Source organism: Suricata suricatta, chromosome 2 (genome assembly GCF_006229205.1).
Source record: "Suricata suricatta isolate VVHF042 chromosome 2, meerkat_22Aug2017_6uvM2_HiC, whole genome shotgun sequence".
NCBI lineage: Eukaryota > Metazoa > Chordata > Mammalia > Carnivora > Herpestidae > Suricata > Suricata suricatta.
This window is the reverse complement of record NC_043701.1, coordinates 54,466,140-54,480,672: the sequence shown is the minus strand read 5'-3', so window position 1 is coordinate 54,480,672 and position 14,533 is coordinate 54,466,140. Positions and strand designations below refer to the sequence as shown.

Below are 14,533 nucleotides of genomic sequence, written 5' to 3'. Positions count from 1 at the left end.
AATAATATTCCATTATATATATCCCATATATGGTTATCATATAAATATAAGATAATATGCCCTTTTATGTATGTAACATAACATATATTTCAGTACTTTTTAAGGACTGCATTAAATTTGGCCTCACTTAAATACCTGTGCAGAGTAGGTTCTCCTAACATGCCTTCCAGGGACTTCCATCCTGTACATTCCTTCCGGTGATCCCCATGCTGTGATCTCTGGCCTAACTGCATGTAGATGCATGACCGAGACCCAGAGAACAGCTCCTGAGCTGGGTTACGCGCTGGCTGGGAAGCGTGTCTGCTTCTGGTAGAACTGGAGTCCCCTTCCCACTCCGACTCGGTTTGCCACAACATGGTTCTGTTGGCTCTCCAAACCCTGTTCCTAGACTCCTCCTAACTATTGGCCTTCATGCTGCCAAACTAGTCTTCTTGAAACATTAGTTTCACCAGGCCATTTCCTTATCCACAAAACAAACTCCTTATTACTTTTGAAAAGGTTTTTTTAAAGGCTCAAAACCATTTCTTTGTGTAAAATATTACAGGGAAACCCCAGCAGGAGCCGTAGAAAGAGAACTGGGCCCACCACCTCCCTTGTCGCCCAGGGTCCTCAGCCATGAGAAGCCTGTGTGGGACGGCTGGGCACTTCTTGGCATGGCAGGGGAAAATAGAGATGTCGAGCCCCAGTGTCTGCCTGGCTGCTACAGCCCCCTAAAGCCCTCAACAAAGTTCCCTCAGTCCTCACCAGACCCCCCTCTGCACTAGTCAGCCTGCAATTCCCTGCATATTTCTTCCTCGTTCTAGTTGTTCTGTTTCTCCTGTCCTCCACTCCCACAAAGCCTTCCTGCACTCAGCACACACCTCACTTCCCTCTCTACCCCAGCTGGCATACATTTCTCCCATCTTGGAGTGCCTCTTGCATTTGCAGAGTGGTGAATCACTTACCTGAATCAGGTGACCCAAGCTTGCTCTCACAACTGTACGGTGACAGTGGCCCAACACTTCTTCCATGGGCCCGACTGGCCTGAGAGCAGCTGTTCCGGGGACACTAATGGCCATTGGAGATCCCAGCATCTTCTGTTCACTAAGCTTGCCATTTATTTACCTCTAGCCCTTCTTGAGTCCTAGACTGTCCCACAGTATGCAATTCCCAGCAGCTAAGACCTCACAGAGAAAATACTGTGAAATATTATGTTCATAGAGGGTTTTTCTCTTAGGGTCCCACAGATCTCTAGCCACTCCTTGTCTCATTTATATGAGGCAGGACAATGACTGGTGGGCTCCCAGTTGTTTACATAGAAACCAGACATCTCTGAGGACACCCCTCAGAGCATAAAATCTTTTTATAAAATGGCTACTTTCTAAATCTGCTTTTGTTGGAAAACTTGACAAGCTACAGAGATTGTCTTAGGCCTGTGTGAAGGCTGTCATCAGGGAAATCGGCAGGCCAGCCGCAGCTGGTCTGTCCTCATCACACCTGTCACGTATTTCGCCTCTCTCCCTTCCTCCTCCTCTCCGCACATCCTCCCTTCCTCCTTCTGCTCCACTCAGGTTATCATGACGGGCATCTTGTGATCCGCTGGTTCTGGGCCGCTGTGGAGCGCTTCAATAATGAGCAGAGACTGAGATTACTTCAGTTCGTCACGGGAACATCAAGCGTGCCCTACGAAGGCTTCGCAGCCCTTCGAGGAAGCAATGGGCTTCGGCGTTTCTGCATAGAGAAGTGGGGGAAGATTACATCTCTCCCCAGGTACAGGTTCCTGCCAGCCTTCAGGAAACCCACCAAGTATACTTTGTTATTGGGTTTGGGTGATGATCCTTTAGGATAGAGTTCTTCCCTGCCACCCACAGTTTGTTATATGAGATATTGATGAAAGGTGCCAGTGAGGAGTCCCTGGGATGTGAATTTAGACGATATTCTTAGTGATTTTTTGACTATTGATGGTATTTGGGCAATAATGTCATGGTCCATGTGGGAGTGGGAAGCTTTCCAATTTGTGCATAGCCCAACTGTATTTAAGGAGGAATGTCTCACCTGGTGAGGGTAGAAGGAGGGGCCGGAAGCCCAAAATAACCCTTCCAACTCCATATCTGTACTTCTCCAGCATGTCACTTGATACTCTGTAGGATAGTTATGCATGTGCATGTCACATTTTTTCCTACTATGTTTTTTATTAATGTTTATTCTTGAGAGAGAGAAAGAGACAGAGACCAAGTGGAAGAGGACAGAGAGACAGAGAGAGAGAGAGAGAGAGAGAGAGAGAGACAGAATTCGAAGCAGGCCCCAGGCTCCAAGCTGTCATTACAGAGCTCAATATGGGGCTTGAACCACTAATCACAAGATCATGACCTGAGCCAAAGTCAGACACTTAACCAACTGAGCCACCCAGGCACCCCTATATTACTGTGTTTTAAAACATGTGAGGACAAGACTCTATGTATCTCAGGCCTCTATAGGAAATTCTATATGGTAAGCTGTCAAGGAGATTTTTGTGGGGTAAATGTAGAAAAGGAGACCTAGAGATCCAGGCAGTTTAACAGATGAATTATTGTGAGTTTTAATCCCTACACTTCCTGGGTCCTTTGTAAGCCACTTTGGGCAGCCTTTCCCTGCTCTGAAATAAAGAACGCTAAAGAGATACTTCCATATAGGTATGACAGTAAGAAATCCTGCTCAACAACAGAAGAAAAGATTGATCCATATTATTTTCCTTTATGATATTTTCTAATTATAAAAGGAGATTCACATTTAATTCAGCTCTCTTTCCACATGGCTTACCAGATACTATTGCTAAATCCCGATGGAAGGATTTACTGACCTATGATTTGCATCCAGAGCTCCCACACCTTCTAATGTCCTGAAGACAAGTCACCTGATGTCAGTGAGCATCAGGAGGCCCAGGAAACAGAGTGCATGCCCAGCTGGTTAATAACAGCCTTGGCACAATTTTCAGCCCTGGCCTCACCCACTTGCTCAGCAGACCCTTGGTGCTCATGCGAATGGTTCTGCTGATGGCTGAACCTACTGAATTAAATCTGGCAAGAAAATAATGCTAAAAAGGCAAGATTCCCATTTGTCTAGTGTAATGATAGATTTGGAAGACAAGGTTATTGGAAACATTCCGTTCTTATTTTTGGAGAATGAGTTTGAGTCACTGTTTGATGATAGCCTCCACCCTGAGGAGGGGCTAAAATACAACCACTTACCTTCTCAGTGGAGCTTATAGTCTAGGGAAGAACACAGCCCAGTAGTAAAAATTACAACACAAGGTGGAATCCAAGGAACACTGAGAAGAAAAGGTAAAAACAAGATCCTGTGAGGATGTAGAACACACACCTAGTCTCAGCTGAGCTGGTAGGAGCAGAGGCCACAAAGAAGCTGGTATTTAGGTGAGCATTGAGCACCAGGGAGTGGGTTGAGGGGAATTCCAGGCTGAAGCAGCAGCATGAGCAAGGCCTGGGGGTGGCTGGCGGCCAGCATGTGATCAAGGAGTGCCGAGCCAGCATGGAGGACAGAATGTCCTAAGTGATACTCACAGAGGATAGGATTGAGAAAGATAGTCTGGTGAATCACAGAGAGAAGACCCTGCTGAAGAGTCTCAGTTTTGTTCTTTAGGAAATGGAAATAGGAATCGCTTTTGTCATTTGGGGGTCACAGATTGAGTCAAATTATGTGTTTGCTTTGAGGAGCTTTGTAATATGCATTAATTCTATTCACCTACACAAAGAGCTTATAAGGTAGATGTTGGACATATGATCAGGCTCTTCACATCTGGACCAAGGCATCCCTAAAAAGTTTGCTGTTACACAAACCCCAGGGAGGATTCTTTGGGGAGGCAGGAACTTTACCCTGGGCCAGGAGGACCCCAAGAAGCAAGGGCTGAGATGCTTCTGGGAGGACAGTGAAAATGACCCCCTGGATAATAACCCCTAACTAGTCTTCCTTGTATATTTTCTGAAGATCTAAGAACCTAAAAAGTGTCACCAATGTGCAAAGAGAAAGACGTAACTTCTGACTTCTAAGAAAGGTAGTTTGGGAAGACCTGGCCAGGTGATATAGCAGGTGGCAGGAAGCCTTGAGGTGGGCGGGAGCAGCATCTCCAATGAGTTGGGGCAGGGAAGGGTCCAGAGCCTGACAGGAGAGTCAAGCAGCCAGGGGATGACCCAGGACTTCCCAGAGAATGTGAGCCCAGCGCACACTGCCCACACCAGGAGGAGGGATGGTCTGGATCTGCTTTGTCCTCATATCTTCCCTCTGTAGACAACTGGCTTCCCAGATGAAAGTGCCAAATAGTGTTGCAACCAAACCTGAATCATAGCCCAGGCTAAATACAACCTTTACATAAATCCAAGCCTTTGCTTCCCCAAAACTGTAGGAGGGTTAGGAAAGAGGACTTTGAGAGTAACGGTTTCTAGGATGTACTTGACAGTGCCTGGTAAACTTCAGCATGAGATGGGTGGGATGTCACTGAGGTTGAGGTCAAGGAGCTAGCAAGTTAGTGCCTTGACCAGGCCATCCACATGGACTCAGAAGCTACACAGTCTGGTGGGAACACCTGAACTCGGAAGGATTTAAGCAAAGTAATAGAGATTTTCATAAATGTAATTAGCTGGATGGTCAGAAGGTATGGAAGGTCTGTCGAGAGCACTGATTTTCAAACTTTTTGATCATAGAACACAGAAAGAAATACCTCTTACATAACATCACAACCCAGTACGTGCATATCTACATGTGTCTGTCTGTCTGTCTGTCTGAAATACAAGTTACTTGGAACAAAATTTTACTCTCATTACATGCAGGTAATACACTCTGTCTTCTAATCTATCCTATTTGATTGAAACAAAATGCCAAATAAGACCTGTAATTATAGAAAAAATCTAAGTGACACAAGATTCAGAGAAATTGAATTTTTTAAACATGTATTTATTTCCCTTTTATTTTTATTTATTCACTTTAATTGAAGTATAGCTGCTACAAGATGTTACATTAGTTCTAGGTGTACAACATAGTGATTGGACAAGTCTGTTGGATATACTGTGCCCAGCATGAGTGTCGCTACCATCTGTCACTATACACTGCTATCACAGTGCCCTTGACTGTATGCCCTGGGTTGTGCCTTTTACTCTTGTAACCTATTCATTCTGTAACTGGAAGTCTGTACCTCCGTTCTCCTTCACCTATTTTGGCCAAGCCCTCACCCCACCCCACAACCAGCAATCATCAGTTTGTTCTTTGTATTTATGAGTCTGTTTCTGCTTTTTGTTTGTTTGTTTGCTTTGTTTTGTTTTGTTTTTAGATTACACATATAAGTGAAGTCATTGGTATTTCTCTTTCTCTGATTTGTTTTACTTAGCATAATACCTTCAAGGCCCATCCATATTGTCACAACCGGCAAGATCTTGTCCTTTGTTATAGCTGAGTAAAAGGAACAGAAATTTTTGATCAAAGACTCAAAAGTAATGATCTAGAATTGGTAGTGGAGAGTGAGCAAAGTGCTCATCACATCACAGAATGTGGCAGGGTGGCCTTTGGCCGTCTCCACTCATAGGGACTAAGACGGGATGCTAGGACTTATAGGCCATGTCCAGAAAGGGAGTGTGGGAGTGTTTCCTTACTGTACAAGAAGGACTGGGGAGGGAACAGAGGAGAGGCTCTGAAGGAAAGAAAAGCATGGAAACTAGTCTGAAGAGAGACAGTACAAGGCAGCATGGAGATGGAATAAAGGAGAGAAGAGGAACTTAAGGGTTTGTATTTGGAGTGGGGACCAGGGATTCCAGAACTCTGAGTCATGGGAAGATTGGCCTAAAAGTTGCAAACAGAATCTAACAACAAGCTCCACTGCAGATGTAAACTGAGCCCAAGCCCAGGTGGAGGGGAAGGCCTGGTTAATGTAGGTATTCGCTTACTCTTTAGGGATGGCTCTCACAGGGGATGGAAGAGGTGACTTCGCCCCCCAGGGGACAGCTGACAATATCTGTAGACATTTTTGGTTGTGGGGGAAGGGCTAGTGGCATCTAATGGGTAGAAGCTAAGGATGCTGCTAAACACCTGAGATGCACAAGACAGCTCCTCATAATGGAGAATTATCAAGTTTAGTGCCAAGGTGAGAAAGCCTGCTCTATAGTATACATGGCTACAAAGGAGGCTTGAGGGAGCCATTGGGAGTTTGGAAGGGAAACTGACAGCCAATGAGAAGCCATAGAGAAGCCAAGGGGAGAGAGATGTTCAAGAAGAAAAGTTATCAAAGGCTTTTAAAGAGTTCGAGGAGGTGTAGGCAGAGAATGGGCCTCTGGATTTAGAGATCAAGAGGTTCAAGTTGAAAAAGAGTAGGTTTAGTAGTGATGAGAGTGAGAACCATCTGTAATTCTCTTTTTATTTTTTGAGATCATAAGTGAGGGAGGGGCAGTGAGAGGGAGACAGAGGATCCGAAGTTGGCTCTGCGCTGAAAGGCTGACAGGCTCACAGCAATGAGCCTTATGTCAGGCCTGAACTCAAAAACCATGAGATCATGACCTGAACTGAAGTTGGACGCCCAACCAACTGAGCAGCCCAGGCACCCCTGAGAGTGAGAACCATCTGTACAAGGAGGCTATGGTTGGACAGTGGGAGAAAGTGACATGAGGGGGTGACAGGACTTCTAAAATTGGCCTCACAACTAGCTGAACAACCAGCAGCAGAGAGAAGTGATTTGTTTGCTTTTAGCAGTGTTGCCTGCTTTTGGCCAGCCTTAGAGTGGTCTCTTCTGGGGAGGAACATGCTATCTTTGGCATTGGTTGCCATTTTAATCAACAACTTGGAAAAAATCAAGGAGACACTATAGATGTTACAAAGTAGAAGAACAAATAATACAGTGATTGGCACAATCTAAGTCCTGAATTGTCTCAAAATACTGGAACCCTAGATTAACACCAACAGGGTGAAAATTGACCTGGCATGATTGAAAAGATCCATGTGGAGTTCCAAAATCTCATGGCACAAATAGGAGATCAGGGTGATTTGTTTGCCAGTGGTTTATATGAAAAAGGTAGAGGGTTTTGAGTCCCCACAGGTGTGACACAGTTCTTGAAATTATAACTGCAATTGTGGTTGCATTATTAAGAGAATCTTATGCTTAAATGATTACGCACAGATTATAAAAGGCATTTATGTGCATTCTAACATTGGTCCTCACAACAAACCCCTGAGATACACAGAGCATATATTATTATCCCCATTTTACAAGTGAGAAAACAGGCTCAGAAAGATTAATTGACTTTCCCAAGGTGCTAAAGCTAGCAAATAACTAGACTGTAATCAGAATAGAGGTCTTCCAACCCCTGGTTTCATGCTTTCTCTACAACCTACTACACATAGGAGCACTAGGCCCAGGGACCAGGGAGGGAATGAGCAGGCACTCTATGCTTGAGTCAGAACCATGCCTGGAGGACTGCAAGCATTTAAGAATACTGAATTGAGGGCACCTGGGTAGCTCAGTCAGTTAAGCATCCAACTTCAGCTCAGGTCATGATCTCATGGTTCGTGGGTTCGAGCCCCACATTGGGCTCTACACTGAATGGATCAGAGGCTGAAGCCTGCTTTGGATGCTGTCTCACCCTCTCTCTCTGCCCCTCCCCTGCTGGTGCTCTCTCTCTCTCTCTCTCTCTCTCTCTCTTTCTCAAAAATAAATAAACATTAAAAAAAAAGAATGCTGAATCAAACCATGATTTGATTGTGTTCATTCATTCTCGATTATAAACTACAATCTATTTAAGAGAATTAACAAAGACTGGTGATGAATGCAGTAAAAGTGACTCGAAGAAACTCTGGGTAGCCACTCTAGGTCTTGAAGAGGTGCCATTTACTAATGCTTATTATTCCCAGAAATCACCTTCTACAGAATTAATTTGATTCCAGTTAGTTTGCAATATGGGCTTTTGGTATAACATTTCCACTCATGAGTGCTAATTAAAATGGCCAGAGGGAGAAAATCAAGACAATGATCTCTGCTCATATGTTGCTCCTAACTAGTTCAGCTAGTCTCAGAAGCATACCCGGGATTTTCCTGCCCCACTTAACTTGGTTAGCCAGAACTCAGACTATGTCTTTGTTTTAATCTTTCTAAACATAGAGGAGGGCTGCTGTAATTGTCGTCCTACTCAATTTACTGAGTGCTCTTCCACTTTTACTCAAATGAGTTCAGGTAAGATATTTTAATTATTCTCTTGTGATGTCAACAGAGGCCTATTTGAATCTTCAATCATAATCTGAGACCTCTGCTAACCTTGGTCTATTTTTATGCTTCTTCCCAGTTAAGTCCTAAGGCCAGATATGCTGCTATCCTGTGCCCACCCTTGGAGCTTGTTGGGGGCACAAGGAGTTTGGGGGAGTAGTTTTCCAAGGGCAATGAGGGAGCTATGGCCAGGAGGAGGAATGGATGCTGAGAGGCAAAAACATCAGCATTCTCCCCCTGTTCTTCCTGTGTAGGAGAACTTGCCTTCTCTCTTCCTTCTTCCCACCTCTCCATCACCCAAATAATCTCCCTCATACCCTAAGCACTGCACCAGCCTGATCAGGAACTCTGAAGCCAAAGGTATGAATAATATACAATTTCCCTAGGGATCTTGTAATTAAAAGAATTCAGTATCCCAAGTGAAATTCAAATGAAGGGAGAATGGTATCTTTGGTTAGAGTTTTGTTTAGTCTTATTGTATGTGTGTTTGTCTTGTGACATTTTCTCGTCTATTTTATTGTCATTTTATTTCATTTCATTTCATTTTAATGTGCATTTTTTTGTGCTGGTTGGCTTCTCAAAACACCATTGCAACACACCTTTTAGGAAGCAAAATGCATTAAGTTAACCTTGAGCTGCACTCATCTACCTTTCTTTCTACTTTGGTATAGACCTTGGCCTCAACCAGTGATTCCATAAAAACAAAGAAAATCTGACAGAGAAACATCTAGCAGTCAGGTGATTTGAAGTTCCATGGGGGGAAACTGTCCTGGCCTCTTGGGCTCACCACTGAGCCCTATACAGGTGATATGAGGTCTGGCCCTGGTCCGTGCATTAATGCAAGGCAAGGGAAGCCATTCCTTATCTAGACCAGATACTGATGTGCGTGGGCCCACAGGATGGATGAAGAATATGACAAGTAAGGCAGAACTCAGGGCACAGGGATGCTCCAGGAAATCAGGGGAGACTATTGCATAAGCTCAGCTGTTCTTGGAAATGCAGCTCTCTGATGTCAGGTTAGCTGTGCCCCACTGAAACAGAAGAGTCACACTGTCTCCAGGGCACACCTTACTCGATAGATCATTGGATCTCAGAATTCCAGGGCATCTGGTGGCACCTCTACATCAATGCACATGGTTTACAGTGTTCCAGAAATCAGAGCTAGACGAGTATCTAGCTTCCTTCACTGATCACATCATTTCATATTTCAACTACAGAATAAAGCTGATATCATTGAGTTTATGAGCATGGTTTGCCTGTAAATGTTTCTAATTATTCCAGTCCCTCAACTGGTTTATTTGTGCCTAGAAGGCCATCGTTCTTAGTTGCAATCTTTTACGATGGTCCAAAATCATGGTTGTGCTCATCTTTTATTCCCTTTTGCTTCATAGCTTCAGATTGATCACAGATACATACAGACCAGTTGTACCTTGAAACAAACACCTTCACCAATCTTTTTTCCCCATTCAGGGCACACACATGCTTCAACCGACTGGATCTTCCACCTTATCCCTCATACTCCATGTTGTATGAAAAGCTGCTAACAGCAGTAGAAGAAACCAGCACCTTTGGACTTGAATGAGGAAACGGATACTCACCTGACATTTTCCTGGCAGTCACATCACCCTTTCTGGGATCATCCCCTTGCCCTTTCCCTGAATCAACTCTCCTTTGATTTTGGTATTCCATGATTTTTATTTTTCAAACCAAATCAGGATTGACAAAAGCTGTGCATGAAGAACTGCCTTCTTCTGAGATCCAACCTTCAGGCTTATCTCCTCTACTCTCGGTGAACTGCTAGCCTGTATGCAATATTAAACAACAGCTGTTCAAGGTCTTGTGTGTATCTCCACATACCTCCATTACTAACAATGAAATATGAATGCAAGTTATGCTACACTTGACCAAATGGTAATAAAAGTTTACTTCCATTTATATAATTTTAGGGAAATTTGAGCATTAAGCATTCCAAGCTTTTATATGCCCATGTCTTCTGAGCAGAGCCACCATTTTTTATAATTTCTAATAAGCAACTCCAGGTCAAGGAGTCAATCAACAATTTCTTTTCCTCCCATTCTACTTTTTCCCTGTGCACACTATCCATCCAGAAACAGCAGTGGCAAAGCTGCAGTTTTTATACATTCAACTCATGATTCACGTGTGGCATCGGGCCCATCAGCTAGAACTAGCCTAGGCATATGGTGCAAATATCACACTTTCCAACAAATAACAACAGCAAGAAAAATGCCTCCTGCTGATGCAGTGCGGTGCATCTCAATGGTTGTAGGGATTGTGGCTCAACCTGAGTTTAGAGAAGTCTAGGAGGGGCGCACCCCTCGTGAACATTTACCACCCAAGAAGCAGAAACTTGTGCACACAAAGGAGGTCTCATTACGTAGCTTAAAGGATGAGGCTTCTCCCCTCGCTGCGTTGTTAGAATGTGATGGCGCAACAGGAGAGAGGGAAGAAGGCCACGTTAGGATGGTTTGAATCCCTGAGTTCTGTACTGTTTTGTTGTGTTTTGCTTTGTTCGGTCTAGCTACAGTTCTCCTTCACAAAGGAAAAAAATGTATAGATAATCTCATGACTTTTGTTAAAGCCAGGTAATTATTGCTTGGCAAGCAAACTCTCATTTTAACTTTGATTCTGTTTTTTTCATGCTCTTTTCTTTTTTTTCTTTTCTTTATGATGGTGTTCGAATTCCTTCACATCTGATTGTCCCACAGGGACCATACTAAACAAGAAGCTGCAGAGAGTGACGGTGCTTGTTTGGGGTCAAGGGCAATATAATACTCCTTCATCCACAGCAATCCTCCGGGAGCAGACACCTAACACCCCCAGAGGCACACTGATTTATCAAAATAGAGATCTAGTTTCTTTTAGCGCTCGGTAAAGAGGTATCTCAGAAAACTTAGTGTTTTCAGGAAAACAGTTGCAGGCTCCAAAGACAGCCTAACCTCTCGATTACATTTGGAATAAGTGCAAACATAATGGTCATCTCTATTTTTCTAACCTTGTTATCCATGTTGTCTGAAATATGTCTTAAGTGAAAGTGTTTTTCTTCACTGGGAAAAGAAGAGCTAAAGGTGCCCCGCTGTTGAAATGTCACACTGTTGGTTCCGATATATATTAAACAAGGGAGAAATGTGAGAAATTGAAGACAAAGTCAGTTTCACAGGAAGCCATGCCTCATCCTCCTTGTACGGGTTTGGGCACAGGCAGCGCATTGCATTTCCCACACTCCAAAATGAAACTTCCTTTAGTAGGAATTATTTATAATGTCCAGCACACTGTGCTGCTGTGTATCTATTGTCAATCAGGAAGTAATATATGCAGAAATTTAGCTTCCATTATTGTCTAAAAAGAGTATTTGCCAAGGATGATGGAATGTGTAAGTTACATAATATAAATTTGAGGGATCTATAAAATTCAGTACATACATATTTCAGTATCTGAAAAGTTATGAATTCCATTGGAGCTGTTATTTATAAAATCGGAGCATAAGAATTATACAAATCATTGTACCATTTCAACTCTTTGAACACCATTTCTAGTACAGGGAGCATCTTTCATTTTTTGAACTCGGTGTTATATATGTGTAAATACTCATTAATTTAAGCACTCTATTCTTTTTTTAGTACTTATTTTATTTGTTAGGCATTGGCAAGGGAGGAAGATGTTCAAAAGATAGAACCTGCTCCTGAGGAGCTCTACAATTTAGGCAAATATCTAATTAACATATTAATTAGATTACTTGATGTATATTCCATCAATACACAGAAAGAACAAGTTATCCTAGAAAATATACAGAGATAGATATCTTGGGCATAAATGGATTTTCAACTAACTTTTCCTTTTTCCTGTTCCCCCTCCCACTGCCCCAGGGCCATGGCTCTAAATGTGTCCTACAAAGCATTACAGGCTCAGTATTTCATAAAAGTGTAAAATTCCAAAAAGAAATGCTGATGTCAAAGTCAGCTGAAAGGAGGCAAATCTTGCTTGACAGAGTCCCAGATTCTATTACAGCCTTGCACAGAATCCTAAACAAAAGTAAACAAAGAGAAGAGGAGAACAGACAGTTGTTATGGAGTGATTCTATGATTTCCCCAAGTCATATTTCTTTAGTTATTATTCTCTAATGTACTAGGCTGTAATACATGAAAATTATGTATAATTTTTCATTATGTATATCATTATGCTATGAATTAATCTGCTGGAGCTATAAACCTCCCCCAATCATGTGACTCAATAGGCAAGGCAGATCTGTTTCTTACCACTTCGAATTATTTTTTAATTAAAAGTATGAATTTTCTTCATGGAGGCATTTTATTTTAATCACTTATAAACCACAAGTCCCCTACAACAAAACCTGTTAGAGATATGTTTGGTAAGAGTATATTACCCTTAATTAGGGGACAAACAAGAATAATAAATAAGAGAAAACTTATCTTTCAAGTAGAAAAATACTTTTTAAATGAAGTATTATAATAATTTTATGGATATAACATTTTATTCTATCACATGAAGATGATGTTCCTAAAATTAGAAATTGCCTCTGCGGGGTAGGAGTTCTCTGTAACTTCCTATGGATAGAAGTTGGCAGTGGTTGTGAGGACTTCTTCCTCCTGTCACCGCTGTACCACGGTTTCTAGAGGGCCAGGAGAAAATTAAGCAAAGAGATCAGGGATTCTTTGGCAGGCTTCCAAATCTTTTTCTCTTTTAATCCATGACTGTATGTCCATTAATGGTAAGTATATTTGTGTGGCAAGTCGATAAACCAGACTTTCCAGAACAGTTCTCATGTTACATCTATGGCATTGTCAGTCCATGTGTCAAACTGTGTGTCCAAAATCTGGGTTCAAAAAATTTCACAATTGCCACAAATGATTTCCCAGTCAAGATGAAACACTTTCAAATGAAAGTAGTTAGAACTTTACATAACAAATGTGGTGCTTTATTATTATTATTATTATTATTATTATGTACTTCAGTGTTCATTATTAAAACTACTGCAATACTATATCATAAAAATCTGGGATGGATGTTCTAGCCATCATGAGGTCCAAAAGAGAAAGTGTTATTTTCCTGTTAGTGACATGTAGTCCCTTTGTTCTAGTAGAAAAAAAGGTGCCTAGAGGTAGTATATAGAGTAAATATTGTTCCATTAGCCTACTTCCTGCAGCTTCCAATTTATCTAAGGAAATGTCTATAACAATTTTGTTAAAAGTCTTTGTTCTAGTCAATGGCAAGAGAAGTCCACATTACTGGGCTGATTTTGCTTACATCAACAAGAGAAATGTCACGTGATACTCAGGCCGAGCTTTCTCTTCCATCATACCACCTTCAAGGAATGTCAATAAACTCACTTTGGTATGGCATTGTGTGTGTTCCTTTTTGCAAACAGAAGTCTAGGGTAATGCATAACAATTTGTATCATGCCTATGCTCTCACTGGATGTAAGCAATAAAACAACAACACAGGCTACCAGCGCTATGAGAAACAGTCCCTGGAAAAATTATTTATCAAAGAAGCATAGTCCGTGTTCACAAATGAATAAAGGAACAGCTCTTGTAACAAGTTCCTTGTGTAAGCCTATTAGAACTGCACACAAGCCCTGTGGGCTTCCTTTGTGAGTGTCCTTTTCGTTGAGCCAGGCATACACTGGCTTGTTGAATTCCTACATGTTGAGATGCTTCTCAAAGACTTCAGGACACAGCCTAACACCAAGCGTGATCCTAGGGAAAGGGTTAGCACCAGGCAAAAATGTTGTGTCCAATGGCACATATCATTACTACCAATATTGCAGTGGTATTACTTCCTTTCCAACCTCTAAAAGACAAGCCGAGTGGCTATTACTGGGCAGTCGGATGCTGATTTATTCTTTGAGGAAAACAAAAGCATTATTAGAAAATGCAGGTAGGACTGAGGGAAGGGAAAACCTGAGAAGTCTCAATATTTCATTTTCATGCACATGCTGGGTTTTACTTTCACTCATTTTAACTGAAAATGATTCTTCTCTAAGGCCTAAGAAAAAAAATTAGCCTCAACCATAATTTACAGACAGTAGATGATATTACTTTAGAGTTTAGTCTGATCATTATTCTGAGATCAAGATTAGATTTCAAATCTGATTTCTATGGCCATGTTTTTCTAATATGCTATGCTGAAGCTGTAAGACGACAACAACAACAACAACAAATGCATGTCTAATTTATATTCCAGATGAAGTTTAAGTATGTCTATAGAGGATGGTTCTCTAACAGAATAAATGAAGAGAGTTGTGAAAAGTCAGACTAACCTTTATCACTGCTGCAGGAATCATCA

The 14,533-nt window shown here is 42.0% G+C and overlaps 2 protein-coding genes across 5 annotated transcripts in view; one reads left to right on the top strand and one right to left on the bottom strand.

Annotated features, from left to right (window-relative positions):
* HECW1 (HECT, C2 and WW domain containing E3 ubiquitin protein ligase 1) overlaps nt 1-13,587 on the top strand; it is a 432,582-nt gene extending 418,995 nt beyond the window's left edge. For all 4 annotated transcript variants that reach the window (XM_029926571.1, XM_029926585.1, XM_029926561.1 and 1 more), the window contains 2 exons: nt 1,551-1,749; nt 9,680-13,587. In XM_029926571.1, the coding sequence (XP_029782431.1) occupies nt 1,551-1,749; nt 9,680-9,791 (311 nt within the window). In that variant the 3' untranslated portion in view covers nt 9,792-13,587. The remainder of the gene's footprint in view (nt 1-1,550; nt 1,750-9,679) is intronic.
* LOC115275002 (basic proline-rich protein-like) overlaps nt 11,839-14,533 on the bottom strand; it is a 16,320-nt gene continuing 13,625 nt past the window's right edge. The window contains exon 3 of the mRNA XM_029918585.1: nt 11,839-12,249. Within this exon, the coding sequence (XP_029774445.1) occupies nt 12,230-12,249 (20 nt within the window). The 3' untranslated portion in view covers nt 11,839-12,229. The remainder of the gene's footprint in view (nt 12,250-14,533) is intronic.